This window comes from Haliaeetus leucocephalus, unplaced genomic scaffold (assembly GCF_000737465.1).
Source record: "Haliaeetus leucocephalus isolate CR32 unplaced genomic scaffold, Haliaeetus_leucocephalus-4.0 Scaffold284, whole genome shotgun sequence".
NCBI lineage: Eukaryota > Metazoa > Chordata > Aves > Accipitriformes > Accipitridae > Haliaeetus > Haliaeetus leucocephalus.
Window position 1 is genome coordinate 2,380,758 of NW_010972720.1, and position 18,581 is coordinate 2,399,338.

The window sequence follows — 18,581 nt, forward strand, 5'->3', positions numbered from 1 at the left end:
GTAATACAGGTTAGCTCTCTCGATGTAAACTGTACGATTTCCCTAGGCTATCCCTGTATGACATCAGGGTTTATCTAAAATAGAGGTTTTAACCTTTAAAATTGAGTGAATAGCAGATTGGCAATATGCTAATTCAAGTTAGTCAATTTAGTATTAAATATCAGTTTAGATATTTTACAAGTGTTCTGGCATCTCTGAGAGTAAACGTTGTAGTATTCAGACCAGTATTTCTCTAACTTACGTATCTGAGGTAGTCAGTATTGTAAAAAAATGCAAAAGAAAGAAGTACAACACTTATAAGAGATAAAAGGAGAAATTTTAGTTAAAATATTTTACAATAAAATAATTATGATTATAAATCTCTTTAGTTAAATATATACACATTACATGGTATTCTAAAAAGAACAAACTTATTAAAGTTTCAAGCAGATCTAATGCACAAATTCACCACTTTGTCAGCTTAGACTGTAATGTCAGTTTAACATTCGTAAATGGCTGTGTCAGACTAATGGCATTGTTTTGTGCAAAGCTAAAAAAACTATGAAAAACAAATCTCCAGATCCTCCCGTTCCCGTGGTAAATAGATAGAAAAGGTAGTTTACACATACACACACTTACACACACAAACTTCGATTGCATACAGAGGTTAGAATGACCAGCACTAAAATAACCCCCATCTCTACAAAATAATTAATTTCTTGAATTGATGTAGTTTTTGAAAATTACAAATTTTAAGTGCTAACAAATTGTGCTTTTAGGCAGCCACATGGCCAATAAGGTAGATGTTGTCATAAAGGTGCCCTACAAAATCTTCACTAATATTCTGCGCAGCTCGTCGTGTATTTCGGATGAATTCCCTCTTTGACATTTTGTTCTTCACATGAGGGCTTGTTAGATCAATGGAAAGTAGAATTAAAGAGTAACACAGCACATAAACTGCATCTAGACAAGAGAGAATAAAAAAAAAATTAAAAAGGAAATTGTGATGATTAAAAATACCGTTCCCTATCCAAGAACTTTACAGTCTTCATCACCTGGGCTTATAATTACATATATACACACATATATAACAAACAACTTAAAAGGGTATCCCAGTAAAATAAAATTTAATATAGCAATTTCCAAAGTAATAATGTCAGCACATTGCCAGATGAGGATTTACAAATCTCTTAATATTTCTACATTATCCAAAAGTCACTAAGGGCTTTATGCACATTCATTTAAACAGAGTCTTGAAGTTTTTGTATACTAAGGCCAACATCCTGCTAAAGCTTATCTTTAAATATGTAAGCAGTACCACTGCTGAAAACTGGCTCGCCCCAACCAATTAGAAATGCTTGTTAACTTGAGTGAGGCCCAGAATTTCCTCTCATTTCTGTGGGACTATCCACAAGGTAAAATGTTAAGCATATGTCTTTGCAAGAGGAAACTTAAAGATAGTACAGAGCTTAAGCACAGACAAAAGTGAAGGAAAGATAACATGAAAATAAAATGCATGTATCAGCTAGGTCTAAGAAAACAATCTGTATGTTATTTTTGTTTTTTTTTTAACCTGAGAGGGAGGATGCCTGTATACTGAACGCTCCCAAGCCAAGTTTGTACTTTCAGAAATACTTGTTTAGGTGCTGATTTTAAAACTGTCATAAACAGTAGCATCATCCAGAAATATAAATACTGATTCATTGAATCAAAGCTCTTTTTTCTTACCAGGGCTAAGGCCAAGCTCTCTCATCAAATCAGGGTTACAAGCACAGAATCTGTGAGAGAACTTTGTTATGAGAGTCTCAAGGTACTCCCCACGCTCCTCAGGAGCATGAATGTGTCTGAAGAACTCTCTCAGTGCATTTGGCAAGAACTGATTTCTGAAGTTGTGCAGCGTCACAAGGTCATCCAAAACATCTCGCCTGGTAGAATAAAATCCCACATAATTAGAGAAATTTCTTTTAACTGTTTAAATATGAAAATGTAGGTTTTAAAAATAAAAATGAAGCTTTAGAATAGTTTATGAGCTTTGTTTTTTGCTGAAAGACAAAGAAAAGTATCACTAACAGCACAAAGATAATATAAACACATATTCTTCAGACATTTACAATAGTAGCTAAATACTACAAAAATATACATTAATCAGAATTCTAAGTTTCTTTACATGCATATGCAATCATAGTCTACATAAAGGCTTTGCTTCCTTTAAACTGTCTGAGAAAGCCATTAAAAAAGACAGTAAAGGGAATAGATTAATGTGTGTCACGCATTTTGGTGCCTAAGTAGAAGCTGTTACAGGAGTATCTTAAAACCAGGCTTAAGTTAGACAAAATTTGCTCCTTTAAAGTCTAAGTCCATCAGGGTGTGATGCTCTCAAGCGTTTTCCACTGAACACAGAAACATCTAAAGGATTCAGACTAGCCTACACGAACAGCTGTGCAAAAGACATCTGAAGGAAATTCGGACGCAAATTTGAAATGAACCAAAGAATATTCTCATATGTTTATTCATTCTATTAAATGTTTCAGTACTAAGAGGGGAGTTTCAACATTTAGAAACCTATTTTTTATTTTTAGTGCCTGATTACACACTCTGTTTACGAAGGGAAGATGAATGGCAGTAGAGGTTGCTAATATTAACTTGCAATCTCATCTGTTAAGTCGTTTTGTATTTTTTCTATTGCCAAAAAAATTGATAATCTGAAGCTTTACAGCACAGCACTGTCAGTGGTGATAACACTACAGAATGACTCCTTTTATTCCTTTAGTGGTACAGGCTGAGGAGGATGCGAAGCAGGAGATGGCTCCTGCTAGAAGCGCTGCTGTCCCTCCGCTCTTCCTATTTAGGTCCAGTTATTATTCTCCTCCTCTTTTAACTTCCTTTGAACGTGTTGGTGCTCCTCTTTCCCGATACTGCACTACGCCAACCTAAAGGTATCCTGAAGGGCAACAGAAAGCCTTGTGGAGGTAGAATAGCGTGCTACAGCAGGGATAGTGCTCCCTACTGCAGCTTATGCTGTCTCCAGGAGCATGCTCTATTGCATCTTAGGGGGTGGGTGTGACCTCCATTCCAGACATATCAGACAACCAAATAATGGTTAGATGACTCAACATTAGTTTAAAAGCTATCACCTGGTAAAGTGGTAACTGCTTTTTCTGATTAACACCCATACTAGATAGGAAAAAAAGAAACCTCAAGTCAAAAAAAAGCAGCAAAATATCTATAAAATCTGAATGTCATACAGCACAAATGCAGTTTAAATGCTCACTATAACTTCAAAACAATTTATGCCCAGAACTGCAAAAATGCAGCAAAAGCACAGGATATGAGATTTACTAGTTATAGGTGGTATTTTCAGGGGTTCTTATAAAGTGTTACAGTCACATAAATACTTGAACTGAATAACTGTTCAGATTTAGCAGCAGCATTACTTAGTTGCATTTTCTTGCATTTTTACATCTTTAAAATTACATGAATACAAGCAAAAATACTGTTGAATGCTGCTGTACATTTAAAATGAATAGGAAATGTCTCAAGAGAAATTCAAATTACCTTTCATCAAGGTAGATTCTCAGCTTCTTCCAGTTTAGTGTTCTTGTGCAAAAGATAAACTTAGCTATTTCTTTCGGTGAATCGTCTAGTATGCCCTTGGACATAAAGTAGTTGACTCCCTAAGATAAAATACATGTATGTATAAATATGTTTAATCTTCCTAATGAGTTTAGGAACAAGTATGGTACTTAGCAATGTAGGAACATAATCCTACTAATTAGTTGGTTTGTTTTTCAGAATGATTCCTCTTCCTCTAAATCACATTTCAACATGCAGAATACACTCTAAAATTATAAATCAAATGCAAAGAAACAATTTACTGTTATGGTTGAGATTTTACATATACTCACAGTAGGAAATTTAAAATTATGAACCCCATAATGAGCATGATGGTTCTTCAATAATTTCTTCACAGTGTAGACTAGTATTTTGGTTTTCATACTTTTGTAATTGTGTTTAAAATGCTGTGGGGACCATAACTTTTAATTTCATAACTTTTGTAAATAAGAAAATCTTAGCCATAATGTGTTTAGTCTTTAGTATCTTTCATTAAAACATTAATGTTCTCACATGTATACGATGTATCACATTCAAATAGATGCATTAAATGCATTTGTTTAAATGTGTAATAATGCAAATAAACACAAGCACGCTGATTTCAAAGCATAGGTAAATATCAACATATATAAATATGCATACACATAAATAAGAACACTATACCTAACATAAAAAAAAAAGTTTAAAAAGATAGAACAATTATGTTTATTTTATATTCTATTATGATTTCCAGAATTTTCCACACTTTGCCAAGCACACATTTTGTATAGAATATACATGCCAAATTTAATTTTAAAATATTTCAGTGATATTCTGGATTCTTTCTGTTCATTGAAATATCCCAAAGCATAAAACTATTTTCCTTATGATCTCAGAAATCAAAACCAACCTAATGGATTTAAAAAATGTTCACATTTTTCAACAACAAAAATCTAAACCTGAGAATAACTAACCAACTAGTTTCAATTCAATTTGGCAGGGGCTGGGAGTGGTTCTGAGCATTTGTTGCAGAGGTCTTAAAATACTTAAGTACAGTATCTCTTGACTATACCATAATGTTGAAATAATGTTAAATGTGTAGGACAGTGCATTTCTGCGTAAGATAATGTACCAAGGCCATAATCTAAATCACCTTTAAAATACTTCTGAAATTTTTTTTCATAAATCTTCTGATATCAGACTTCACAATATTTTGCAAGTCTGCCCTTTCAGTTTACATTACATCTATAAAGATGTAGTGGTAACCTGTCACTCGGTGTGTAAACCAACTTCCCAGTACTTTTCAATTTTGCTTAAAAAAGAAATAAAGGACTGAGTGCAGGTTTGGAAAGTTGTTTTATGAAGTGGGTTAGTCAAGCAAAGTCTCAGTTATATCAAGCAAAAAAGAAATTAGAACATATGCTTAAGATATTGATAACAGAAGTGAAAAGCCAACAAACACCTGTAATACTATCTAGCTGTTTTTACCATGCCATAATTTTTGCTTATATAGTTATAGAAAATAGCAGTTAATCATCATACTTTTTTTTTTAAGAATGTTTTATAAAATAAATAAAAATATAAAGGTTTTATACAGGTAAGAAAAAAAATTATTCCTAGCAATTTTAGGCCCCGATTTTAAGAAGAATCTGTATTTAGGACCATAATGAAACATGTATTGCACTATAAGCTTGCATTTAAGTCCAAATTAGATCATATTTAAGTTTGTCCATAATATGAGTGGACAACATAAGGTTAAGTACTTTCTTGAATTAGAGCTAAATAAGAAACTAAAAATGGGAGATCAAAACATCAGCTGCGTATTAATTCTCCAAGTATTTTGGCAATTTATACAATGCTAGCGCAGAACATCTCCTTTACATTTATCCTGACCTAATGAGACTTACGCATTTGCTTCAGTAATAAGTATTTGCTCAAGGTAATACAAACTGAAGCCTGACGAAGAAGTCTCAGTAGTATTCCTGCTGCAATTATTTAACAAACACTTCTGCAACGTATCCAGAAAATGACCTGGCACATCACAGGTGAGGCAGGATGAAAATAACACCTCCTTTAAGACAGACAAAGGGTTGGTTTCTCTGTGGCAGTAAACGCCATGAGTAATTTCTTTCATGCACTAGATTTCAACTCAAGGTAGGCTCTTCACCAGATGATAGGCTACAAAGTCTTTGCAAAGCATTTTTATTCCCTGTCTCTAATTCCGCCCCCCTCCCCTCAGCACACATCATGGTTGACAATATCTTTCTCTGTGAATGCAGTCTCATTATTCCTTTTCCTCATCTTCTTCATAAATAAACAGGGTATAAATAAAATATACTTCGGCACATGCCATCATTTTTAGTTGCTTTTTATTTCTTCCTAAGCAACCGCAAATACTTTGGAACAATAGAAACCCGATTTCTCTTTAAAGTTCTTAAATTTTGGCTCAAGGCAAATGAAATTTATTTACAAGATTTATGGTGTGTCATCAAATCTGCTTTTTGTAACGTTGTAAACACTGCCTTGAATTCCTCTCAGAACCCATACTTCAAATAAAGGACTTTTGGTAGCTAAAATGGTTGCTTGTGGCAGGTATACTAGCTGAAAGAAGTAGTTCTATAAACTATTAAAATCTATGCTAAGATTATTTATCAGTCATCTGGTGATTCTCTTAGGAAACATTTGACTGAAGTCAGGTAGGCAGACCTGCTCCACTATCTACCAGGTTGGAAGAGGTCTTTTTAACACTTGGGAAACACTGCAGGATGAGCATACGCGATATGTTCTTCTAATTCTGATTTAGTGGAAGAGTAGTTAGGCGAACAGTACAACAGCCAAGATTTCCCGTAGCACTGTGTCTGCCTAACTTATATGAGGAGTCTGCTTGTCACTATAATGTTCTTAGCATTAGAGAATTAGGAAAGGTGCCTTAAGGATACCTTGCCTCTGTGGCGAGAATGTTACTACTGAATTTCAGACAGCTCAGGATAAAATCTCAATGTATGAAAGTGTTGGTTTAAATTATATATGCAAATAACCATCATAACTATAGACTAACTGTAACAACAAAAGTAATTTGTTGTATTTCAGTATGTTATTTTCCACAGTTGTGCCTTTCTTTCTAGTCACTCGATGCTTGTTTTACCAACCTATTCTGTTACAGCACTGACACTCCTTGCTTGCTTTCTACCTGTTTCCAAGAGTCTTTCTATTCATTGATATCCACACAGGATATCTAAAAGTTTTCTTTTTCAGTACTGGTTTCATTTCTGCATTGATTTTCTTCTCTGCCAAGAGTACTTTCAGAACATTTCAGTAGAGCAGTCAACATTAAAACTTTTGTAGTTGCCTTTACCATCTCTGTTTAGATATGCATACAAAACAAACCAGACATATTCTAAGTTAACGGCATAGAAATCTTGAAATCAGTACTTTTCTACACATATACATGATTTCTCTTTTTAATATTTAAATGGAGTTGTTTGCAAAGTCAGAGTTGGGAGACAATGAAGCTTTTTACCTAAGGTGCATTTAAAAGTAGTGCAGGAAAATATATGACAAATACATTTGTCAATAAAGACAAATTTCACTTAATATTTGAAATTTCAGATTTCACATAAATGGTTGTACACATGCTCTATTTGTTTAGCTTAAATAGTTTTAAAATGTGACTAAGGAAATCACTAGTAGCATGTTAACATTAATATTTTTAGGTGATTTATAATTCTGTGAGTTATATGCTTTTACATTTTGGTAGGATTACATAAGTATCTATGTAAAATACTGATTTCCTTCTAGTCTGTACTGTATTAAAAGAAGACAATTTTGATCACCAACCAAATTAAAATGTTCTTAAATAAAAGCTGAGGAAATACAGGAATTCAAGTTTAAATACTAGCTTAATTATTTAGATAAATTCTTTGGGGGTAGTGACTGTCATTTTATTCTGTATATACAGTATCTGGCGTAGTAGGGCCTCAATTTCTAATTGGGGCTTCTAGGTAACACTAACATTATTAGTAAATAATAATTAGACATGTATGGTGTTATTATTCCCATTTTTCTATGGAAATGCAGTATCTTAATATATTTCATGGTGAATCTTCTGGAACAAAATGCACAGTACTGATGTTATATTTTCTAATATAATTTTTTTTCCCTAAGTTATGAATCAAGTAATTTGGTGACAAATGTGAACACAATATAGACAAACAGTGTCTCTTTCTTTGTATGACTTTAAAATACAGTCTCAGTGATACACACTTATGATGGCAGAAATCACAAGTAGAACGTAGAAATATTTTTCATGTTACACAGAATCTATAACTAATATTTACAAGAGTAAAGTTCTCTGACTTAATGTAGAGTTTTCAAAAGGTTTCAGGTGTCTGGTCCATTCTAACTTTTTAGATGAATCACACAAAAGAATTTCTTCCCTCTACGACATACACATACTTTTAATATTCTTAGGACAGATATAAATCAATTCATCTCAAAATTGGCTTGCTTAGTAGATCACTATGAAATCGTGTAAGTTTTCAAAAATTTTGGTTAGAAATATACAGCACAGTAAATATTTAATCATCTACAGACTATCTATAATTAAAGTCAGGTAACGTAGCTTTACGCAAGTGGCTAACAATTCATTTATAATCAAGAAAAGGTCAGAAAACTGACCTCCCTGGCAAAAACTAAGGGAAGTAGGTAATGAATGAGACAATCAGAAGAGTGGAAAGTGAGGCTTAGTATAAGCACTGTCTTACTGTACTTTATTGTTATTATGCTACGTAAAGGAAATCCCAATCTCATTAAGGTCTGAGAGTTTCGATACAGTCTAGATTCCAACAGATACATAAAAATAAAGCCATTGAACAGAATGAGTTAGAATCATTAAGAATGAAACAAAAATTAGATCTTCTTTCCTGATCAAAGGATTCTCTTTTCCACCTTCAGTTCCAATTTTAACTACATAGCATAGCTCCATGTAATAAACTTGACAAAATACATTGTAGGGAGTTAGGAACAATATACAAAACAGTGGGAAATAACTTTTGGTTGCTTACAAATTCTGAGTCATAAGCGTATGAAATATGAAATGAGCACTGCATGAGAAACATTTCACATACACCATACACTCTTTAGAAAAAAATATAGCAGAGACCATGTAGGCAGATTAAACAACATAATATTCATATTCAAGTGTTAATACTAACACTAAACCACCCCCTCTCCCCAAAGAAACAAAACCCAAGTTCCAAAATCTTGGCTACAATGGTGCTGCCATATGAAAAAAAAACCACCAAAAAACCACCACCAACAAAAAAAACCATCACCAAAAAAAGGAAAAAGGGAGAAACCAAACATGCACTGGAGGTTTTTTTTTTTTCAGATTATGTGTAACTTGATTAGGCACATCCTTCCAGCAGAATGTGAGCACCTGCTATGAATTATACAAGCTCATGCACACAATCAGTACATTAAATTACAGCAGGTATCACAACACCATGCACACAACAATGGCTAACCAGAGAATCCTACCACAAAGTGTGTAGATGCTCTTCCCTACCCCGTGAGCCACCGCTAGCTCTGGAGCTGTTGCTGTGGAGCCTGGTTACCCATTTTCATGACATGGGCGGTGTCCTTTGGAGAATCTTGCTCCTGTGGCTGTAAGTATTCCTATTTTTATAGTAATTTGATCAGGTCTGTTATCAAATGTAAAGCAGAGTTTGGCAGGAAATTCGGAGACGCAATTTGTAATAGTGGAATGTCATATCATATATTCCAGTCACAGTGTCCTTATAATAATAATTCTGCCAATATCACAGTTGTAAACAATAAAAGCAAGAGTATTTGTGAATTCTCCTGAAACTCAGGCCCTGAATGATTCCTGCCAGGCTACGGTGCTCCACAGGGAGAGAGGAACAGAAGCCCTTAGGAGATATCCTGAGGTTCTTGTCTCTCACTAGGCCTGAAACGGACTGTTTGTACTACAATTGTACAATACAACCATAATGAACCCAGAAGAAGTAAGTGTGTCATAATAAATTTAATACCTAATTCAGGTATACTATAAGGTAGTTCTAATTTGCAGATCTCAATTTCCTTTAAGAATAACGAATTTTTTATTCAGTGCCTTTTGTGAAGGCTCCGCATGCTTTAAACCTGCCAAGATTACTTTAAATTAGGTTGGAATATAACAGCATATTACAAACTAAGATAGTAAGTGAAAAATTATGTTAAAACAAATTGAAAGACAAAGAAAAATTTGGGTGGACAAAGCTGTTACCAATTAAAACTTGATATATTCTTGAAAACACATTTAAGTTACCTAAATATTGCATTTCATTTGAAAAGCTTTACATTTATTAGAAAATTCACCAAAATCCTGCTGAAAATCAATGCTAATTACTCAAGTGGCAAGGTGCTGATAAGATGTCTCAGCACTGCGTATCACAGTTCAAGGCAGAGCTCTACCAGAGACATTACAAAATACTGTAATTTGTGACTAATAAAAGTAGTGGGTTTCTTTATCAAGCAGAATATGAGATAAAGCAAGAATTTAAACAAAATCACATTATTGTAATGATTCATACAATTTCTTGATTTGTTTCACCCCTTGGTCACAAGTTCATGCCTTCTGTATCATATCAGCAGAGGAAACTATTGGCTCCTAGAAGTGTATCTTTTCATTTCTCTTAATCCTTTTACTACTTCGGATTTATTCAATTACCACTTCCTTGTGTATGTATAAACATATGCAGGAAGTTAATACTACTTTTTGTTCAGTACTATGTACCTTCTTTTCCTAGGAAACAGGAAGCAGGAGTGGTTTCATACACAAAAGAGACCCTTTGTCACTTGGGCATTAACTGCATATCTCCCAGGCAAATGCTGTCTACTCTCAAACTCTTCTTTGAAAGGTGACAGAGTGAAAGCAGAAACTGACTTTTCCAGTTAGTTACATGAATTAATAAATGGAAATCTTTTAGTTTGACACGCGATATTTTTTGAAAATAAATATATGTTGCTATACGCTATAAAGAAAGATTATCTTTATGCATAACAAACATCCACAGAAATAAAATCAAACTGATCTTTAGGATAGTTCAGCAGTACATCTTTTTCATAGTATTGCAAGATTTACCCCTTGATAGTGGAAATATTTAAAAATCCCTTACAAGAAACCATAATTGTCATAGAAGCAATTGGTGTTACTTTATACCTCATCCTGTTTTAACTGAAGTGGGATCAAACTCATACTCTGCAGAAGCATTTTAGCATTTTAATTTATGTAAGCATATTATTATCCTTTTCAAATTCACCATTGTCTCTTCAGTTAGGATCTCTGCCTCGTTCCTAAGTCAATACGCAGTTATGAATTTCTGGCATCCATAGGTCAGACCACTGTACAGAGCACTTAAAAGGCAAGCCATGTAAATGATGTGCACAGGTACCATACGCAAAAAAGATCAGGATAGGGCTGTAACTAAGTGTTAAACATTCCTACAGTAAAACGAACACCTATTAAAACTTGGCTTTTAATATGGCTATAATTATAAAACAATCACAATTATTTTAACTGTTTATTACTGTCAGCAACAGTTCACTTACCTCATCAGGGTTGGCATTAAAGGTGAGACTGCCCTCATCTAGCTGCATATACAATTTTCTAAAAGAAAATCCTAGAGGCGGATTCTTATTGTATATAGAACAGTGACCCCAAGTGGATTTGCACAACCTATGAAAATAGAATTAGTCTATTATCAAAATTCCTTTCTGTATTTCAAGTATTTTACAGAAGCAAAATGTAATCAACACTGCAAAGCCAAATACTCAAACTGTAGGAAAAGTTAGAAATAGGTTGCTTGTAACACTTATTACTAAGTCTTTTGCATGTGTGTTGCTAAAGTCTTCAATTATATGATTATCATTTTCTTCTCACCCAGGTTTTGGTGTATTTGAATGCAATCTCAAAACATACCCCAGTAGGTGGCATCATAATGACATCCACACAGCTGAGACCTGCAGCACTCCTAGTATCCGATCACTGGATAACTGTGACAAGTTCTCCCGCAGCAGTGTGACATTAAAAAATTGTGTTTCTTTTCTTGTGCCTCAGTTGTGCGGTGAGTAGGACACCACATCTGCACAAAATTATGCCATTAACTCACTGCTTTCCCCATCTGTCCTTTTCCACCTGACTGTCACTTTCCAGTCTTGATTATTTGATCCAGGCCCATTCCTCCGTATCTTCCATCACTTCTCAGTTTCTCTCCCTTCTACCCCACTCTGACTCCATATCTCAGTTTCATCAGTTTCTGTCCCTTATCCCAGTGTCCTTGAAGACACCATCTGTATTTCCCTTGAACTTTCACTTTCTAGGCATTTTGTTATCTAGATTTGTTATTGAACTGGTAGTTCTGCTTCAACACATCTGTTTTGTAAATAATTAGGCACAATGCTTAGGACCCAGCAGGTAGCCACTGAGGACATCACAGAAACTTTGTTTTCAGTTCAGAAACCTGGATCTTATTTGGACTGAGTTCAGAACTGCAGCCACAGGACCTGCCAAAGCCTAAACTCAAACACATCCAATACATGCAGAACATTGAAGACTAAGATGTCTATAGAGATTATGCAAATTAAGGTTTTTATTAATTTTTATTAATTTTCTAAATCAGGACACATTGACTACCGAAGTGTATACTTTGAACTGAGTATTATTTGGGAAGATTTCACTAAAAATAATTGAGCTATTTCTCAGGATGAACTCTGAGAAAAATACTGTATGTTAAGACTACATACTGTGTACAATCAAGAAGTTATAGTATCTTCAAGCTTTGGTCCAGGGAATTTATTTGTATTTAGTGTGGTTTTGATACTAAGAACCGAGTACAATACAATGCATACTGATATACATAAACTTAGAAACTTAGCAGGATCTTCACTAGAATTCCTGTTTCCTGCCAAGACAACAGTCCCCAACAGCAGAACAACTGTGACTAAGAAGTTAAAATTGCATTATCCTACTGCTGAGTTCATAAAGCGTGATAGGAAGTGAAGCTGCTTAATTCAAATGCAGAGGGGCAAAGAAACAGTTGACGGAAGGAAGAGATGTAGAGCACAATGAGAGGAGAAGAAACAGAACCTGAACAACAATGCAACTATTACAGTAATACTACTTACTGTCTGTTAAGGGGTAAGAATATGTTGTGAAAGAAGATACAAGTTCTGCTCACTGACTACTCTAAAGATAAGTATGATTTCATGAGTCTTTCCTGGCATTGTAAAACACCAAATATTAAAGAAAATATTTTAAATTAAATTTTGATCTTATACTATTTTATTTAACAGCATGTTCCTTTATTTATTTTCTGGACATACAAACTCTGTATATGTTATATAAATGTGTTTCAACTGTTAGACTGCAGAAATTCCACTTGATGCGTGTGCAGAACTGACCTTTTCTTTCCCCATTCCATCACTCATCTTCCAAAAACATATACTTAAGTTGCTCTAAGACAATTATATAGATGAGTTCTCAACCCTTTCTATCTGGAGCTTCAGCAGAATAGGTTTGCTTGCTCAAGCTAGATATTTGTTTGAAGTTCAGAGAAGTAATAATACAAACATTTGAGATGTGCTTTGAGCTAATACAAAAGTGAAGACAAGTTTTTTTGCCCCCATGATATATCAAACAACAGGTGTGTAGTAATACACATGTATACTTGTACCAAGCACACTTGTGTATGTAGTAATCTCCACTAACACCTGATAGTAATTAGAAATCCAGAATAACACATTTTTAAACCACATTCATGTTTCCCCTATGTCAAATCTCATTTAACTTAAGATACCTTTGCTAAGGTTAGAATGACAAAAAGCACACACTGAGACAAATTTAAAATCTAATAATTATTTTTACTATGTCCAGTTGATAGGGTTTGGTTTTTTTTGTTTTTTTTTTTTTTTTGCTTACCCTTGCCAGAGAAGCTCATCATTAGCAAGATCCTGCCAGACGCATGAAGCTAGACAGAGATCAGTTGCATTCAGGTATGACAAAATGGTAAAACTAAGCTCTGGTGGCAGCATTTCCAGGTTAATGAATCCTTCTTGTTCTTTAGATTTTCTTGTCTTCAACAGGTGGTAGATGTCAATGCCTCCTTGGGCTTGTTTGCGATGACTTGTATTGGAAACACTGTTAGTAGCTATTCTCCTACCATGTTCTCTGGTAAGATAGCCTTGTCCACTGTATCCTTGGTGTTGCAGTTGCTGGTTCCTAGCAACTCTCCAGAGTCCCTGACCCATCTGCGAGCCTGCTGGACATAAAATCCAAATTAAATGTTGACAGCTATTTATAAATATTTGTAAGATAGACTCAGCACACACTGGAAAAATAAAATTGTAGGACTGATCTGAATAGAAAAAAAGTGAGTTTTGTCAAAGTTATGCTGAGGATGTAATCTGTCTCCAGTGAAGCAACTGAATAAATATTGAAAACAAAAACCACAAAAAACCTAGATTTTTTTCAAAAACTTCTATGCTTGAAGAGTTACAAAATTAACAATAAGCTTCTGCAAACAGTACCAAACAGTATCTATGTCCTATGCAAGTTAAGAAGCCTTACCATAAGAACATTTGGAATTATTGTCTCCAGACTTCCTTTAAAATTTAATGAAAATACCTTATTTAGGGTCAATGAAGTGCTGTAACATGTAAGGAGAAACAAAAATGTCTTGAGTAGTGGGTAGCACACAAAATTAGGCCGTGACTGACATTAAGACAAAGCTTAATGGCTTCAATGATAATGCATTAAGGATTCAGTTTCTCGTTTCTGAGCACCAAGAGTATCTTTTCACGCTTTCTTGCACAGTAGCATAAAAACTTCAGGATAAGGCTTCTATATCTTACTAATCACTGTTTGTTATTTTTTGTCAAACTTTGCTGCAGATGGTAATAAAGAGAACAGATCCTGAATGTTAGTCAGTTATCAAGATTTCTGAGTGCCACAACTCAAATTTCAGTAACCTCTATTTACCAAGAGAGAAAATTAAAAGTAAAATAAATCATACTAATTCAGTATGAGAATGTTGTCTTAATCCCAGCACAAGTAGTGTATATATGGTGATCTATCTTATTTTTCAACCTTTGCTATGATGACAGATCACTAAAGCGATCACGCTAGTAATCTGCAGGTTCCCAATGCTGACTTTCAAAAAAGAAACACTTATGGCCTGGTCTGGTAGGTTCTCACGTGTATTTGAAATTATGTATATTCTATTAGCATGAGGAAGTAAAAACGGGGCTTTAACACTGTTAAAGGTTGGACATGAATGGAAACTGTTCTATGTAAGCAGAAAGAAATAAGCCATGGATGCAATGAGTGATTATGGGAGAAAAATGGAGAAATTAGAGAAATTACAGAAAAAAAACATAACCAAGACGGAAGTAGACAAAAGACAGGTTCAGCTGGCTGGTGAAGCAGTTACCTATATAAGCATCCATTCAGGGGAAGTTCAAGATTTTATTTCTAGATAAAGCCACAGTTGTGAAGAAACTGTAGTCACATGTATTATAGTCAATTTAGTAATATGCAAGGTTTTACATAAATTCATCATTAATTTTATTCTCATTTCTTTTACAGTTACATATTTGGCTTAATTTTTTATCAGACAGAGGCAGGTTAAACCATGATCAACTACTATAACTTATCAGGCAAGTTTAAAAAAAAAAAGCTGAATCACACCATAAATAGGATATGCAACTGGCTGCAAGAATGTATGCATAAAGAAGGTATTGTCATTTTCTCGAGACCAGCATAAAATTTTTAAAAGTCCTTCAGGCTACTGGTAAAGTTGCTTCATGAGAGAAAGCTATACCGCAATCTGCCATTTAAAAAGTGGCAACACAAGGATGAGCGGTCTGATGAAAGTGGGCCTTAGTAATTCATGCTGGTGTTTGCATTTAATTTATGAAACTTCTAGCTGTAAAATAAACACATTTCTTCACAAGATGAAGAACCTGCCTTTATTTTTCATTGCCTAATAATAAGAGGTAGCAACTTATTTAAAAGAAACATTGCCAGAGCTGCAGTTGCTCAGTGCCACCTTTTTCTGGTTTTGAACAACTAAATCTCTCCAAGAAGGAAGTTACTAACCTTCACCCCACAGCAGAATCACCAAGCGCTATTACAACAAAATCAAGAGCGATTAAATGAATTGGTGGTAGGTGTGCCAGAACTGGCATTTGGGACTACAAGCACAGACCCATCAAATTGCCTGCAGCTCCAACTCCAGCTGCTGCTGCCATTGTCCCTGCCGAGCAGGCAGAGCATACAGTGATGTGCAGTGAAGAACCAAGCTAAAAACCAGTTTGTGTGGGTAGGCAGTAACAGCCAAGGGCTAGAAGGAGGAGAGGAGACTTTCCTAAGGGATGAAAAGAGGAGATAAGGAATATTTCTGAGCAAATACAACATTTCAAAAGGAGCTACTATCACCGTGCTAGAGGATTCAATTAATATAAAGTTCCTGTTTTGCTAGGCACTGTATATAAGCTTGTTAATTACTTAAGTACAGTACTTAGATGTCTCTAAATACCTTGGGAGGCTTCAACCAATTCTTGACCTTAGCCCTGCGAGTAAATTGAACGCTGCCAACAAGGCGTTGCACTTTCAAATATGCAGATGCTAAATTCAGAGGCTGTGTTCACTCTTGGAAGATATCAGATGACCTGAATGACTGAATAAAAATGATCTTTCAATTCAATTATGTAAAAAATTTAGGGTTTTGAAAGAGGTAAATATATTCACAGACATGTAGATGCAACTCAAATATAATCTGCACACTTTCTCAGTGTAGCTCTTCACGTAAAAACAAAAATAAAGTCTGCCTGAAAATATAGCATTGACTCCAAACAAAATGATAAAATAGCCAAACAGCAAAATACTAGTTTCAGGGACAGAGAGAACCAGGAGCGAGGGGTTGTAATTCCTCATCATTATTTCAAGCCCTTAACCACTAAGGCAATAGAAATCAGCAAGAAAAAAATATGACAAGATTGCAATATTAAACCTTATATTTCACAAAAGATGAAATGAGAGAACCTATTCTATGTAAATTGTGTATGTCAAATAGAAAGAAAGGAAACTTCTGTTAAAAGCAGAAATCTGTTGAGGTAAGTTTTTGTAAGACAAATTAAGGAAATTATTTTGATAGTATTTTGCCACCTTTTCTGATATTAGCTTGTACCTTTATAACAAAGCCACATTTCTATACACATCTGTTAACTCCCAACTGTTAGAAACCTTCCAAAAATACTAATTATTTGAGCATAGTTTAGATAAAAGAAAGGAGAAGAAAAAAGGATTAACAGGGAGTTCAAGGCTCTGAAGATCATTAGGAATCATACCGTGACAAGTTTCATAATCATAATACACCAGGAAGACAAGAAAGACCAGCAGCATTATCAGAAACAGCTCATAGAAAGGCTGTACCCAGTCAATTATCAAGTGAAGTGCTATCAGGTAAGCATCTGGCAATTTTATAATAGCTTTCAAACCTCTTCAAAGTCAGATTATCTTTCTGTTCTATATGCACTACTTGTAAAGAATTTGGTAGTGGTCACAGAGGATCAAGTTTTCCTACTCAGCCCTAAATCAAATATCCAAATTTTAGTTGCTAGTTTAGTATCTTTATTGCAATATTCAGCTAGAAGTTCCTGTTCACAAAATACATTCTATTGAGGAATACTGAGCTAACAAGAATACTGACAGTTCTTGCTGGTGCTCACAGGGTTTTTCTCCCCACACAAAAGCTACTTGCTATACATCACCAACAACATAATAATTTCTAAATTATTTAACACTAGAAGTGGCTCCAAGACAGAAAAAAAATACTGTGTCATTCAAGGAACTAGCCTTCTTATAATGTACTCCTATGCTTATACAGAAGATGTCAGTGCAGAAATCATTTTAAAAGTCTTTTTAAATGTAAAACATGATAAAAAATTCATATATTTGCTATTTTAAGTACCAACTGGAGAAATTTCAGAGAAGAAACAAAGTGAGACAATTTAAACCATTCTAGAACCAGCTGCCGGAAATCCACAAGCTTCAATATGCGTAGCTATTCAGCAGCCTATATGCCATTCGTTAGATCACATTTTATTTTCTCCCTTGTACAATTACTTTCAGCTTTTTAGTAATCCAGGATTAATGCTTTGAGAACGCACTCATAAAACAAGATGGGTAAACTCATTATTATTATTATAAAGCCTTTAAAGTAATGGTGTCCAGGACCATATTTTAAAATTATTTTGAACATACATTTTCAGTCTCCAGATTCACTCAAATGTATGGTTCCAAACTTCCAATTATGTAACTTTATCTAATAATTGAAACCTCTTGATAGCTTGGCCGTAATGACTACCACAGTAAAAAGAACACCAAGCTTGTTCACAAACTGCTGATCCTCTCTAGCTCTGTCTGATATCTATCCGAGTCTGACTTCAATTTTAATCATGTCTTCTTCATGCTACTTTGCTCCTGCATAATAAATTCTTCTGCAGTGTTGAAGAGCGTGACGGGATATTAAAAGCTAAACATAAGCTAGACTAATGCTGTGTTGGTACTGGCTTCTGCTGTATTAAATAAAAACCAACATACGCTCTCGACATAAACCCCCTCCGCTTTATGGTAACCGAGCTCTACAGCCGCCGCTTTGCGACCACAACTATCCGACCGGGAAACGTTCCTTCCTTCGATGTTACCGAAGCCGAAGCTTCGCCCTTCGCAGCTGCGCTCGTAACCGCGGCCTGCTGATCCCCCTAACGTGAGGGCCTGCCAAACCCGACTCCAGGCAACTACGCTGGCGGCTCCAGAGGCACGGCCGGTCCCTCACGCCCAAGGCCGCCCCAGCTGAGGGGAGCGCCCCGGGGAGCCCCCTTCGCCGAGGGCCGCGGCTGCCCGCCCGCCGCCCCGCGTCCCGAGGAGCTGCGCGGCCGCCCTGCTCGCC

The 18,581-nt window shown here is 35.2% G+C and overlaps 1 protein-coding gene across 2 annotated transcripts in view; it reads right to left on the minus strand.

Moving 5' to 3' along the window:
* Positions 1-294: 294 nt before the first annotated feature.
* Positions 295-18,581, minus strand: part of FBXO8 (F-box protein 8) — an 18,729-nt gene continuing 442 nt past the window's right edge. The window contains exons 1-6 of one of the 2 annotated variants that reach the window (XM_010569964.1): positions 18,233-18,447; positions 13,550-13,886; positions 11,182-11,308; positions 3,535-3,653; positions 1,708-1,904; positions 295-942 (exon numbers count right to left, since the gene is read on the minus strand). In XM_010569964.1, coding sequence (XP_010568266.1) covers positions 755-942; positions 1,708-1,904; positions 3,535-3,653; positions 11,182-11,308; positions 13,550-13,878 — 960 coding nt within the window. In that variant the 5' untranslated portion in view covers positions 13,879-13,886; positions 18,233-18,447 and the 3' untranslated portion in view covers positions 295-754. Of the gene's footprint in view, positions 943-1,707; positions 1,905-3,534; positions 3,654-11,181; positions 11,309-13,549; positions 13,887-18,232; positions 18,448-18,581 lie in introns of those variants that run through there. The other variant, XM_010569963.1, reaches the window with a different exon arrangement.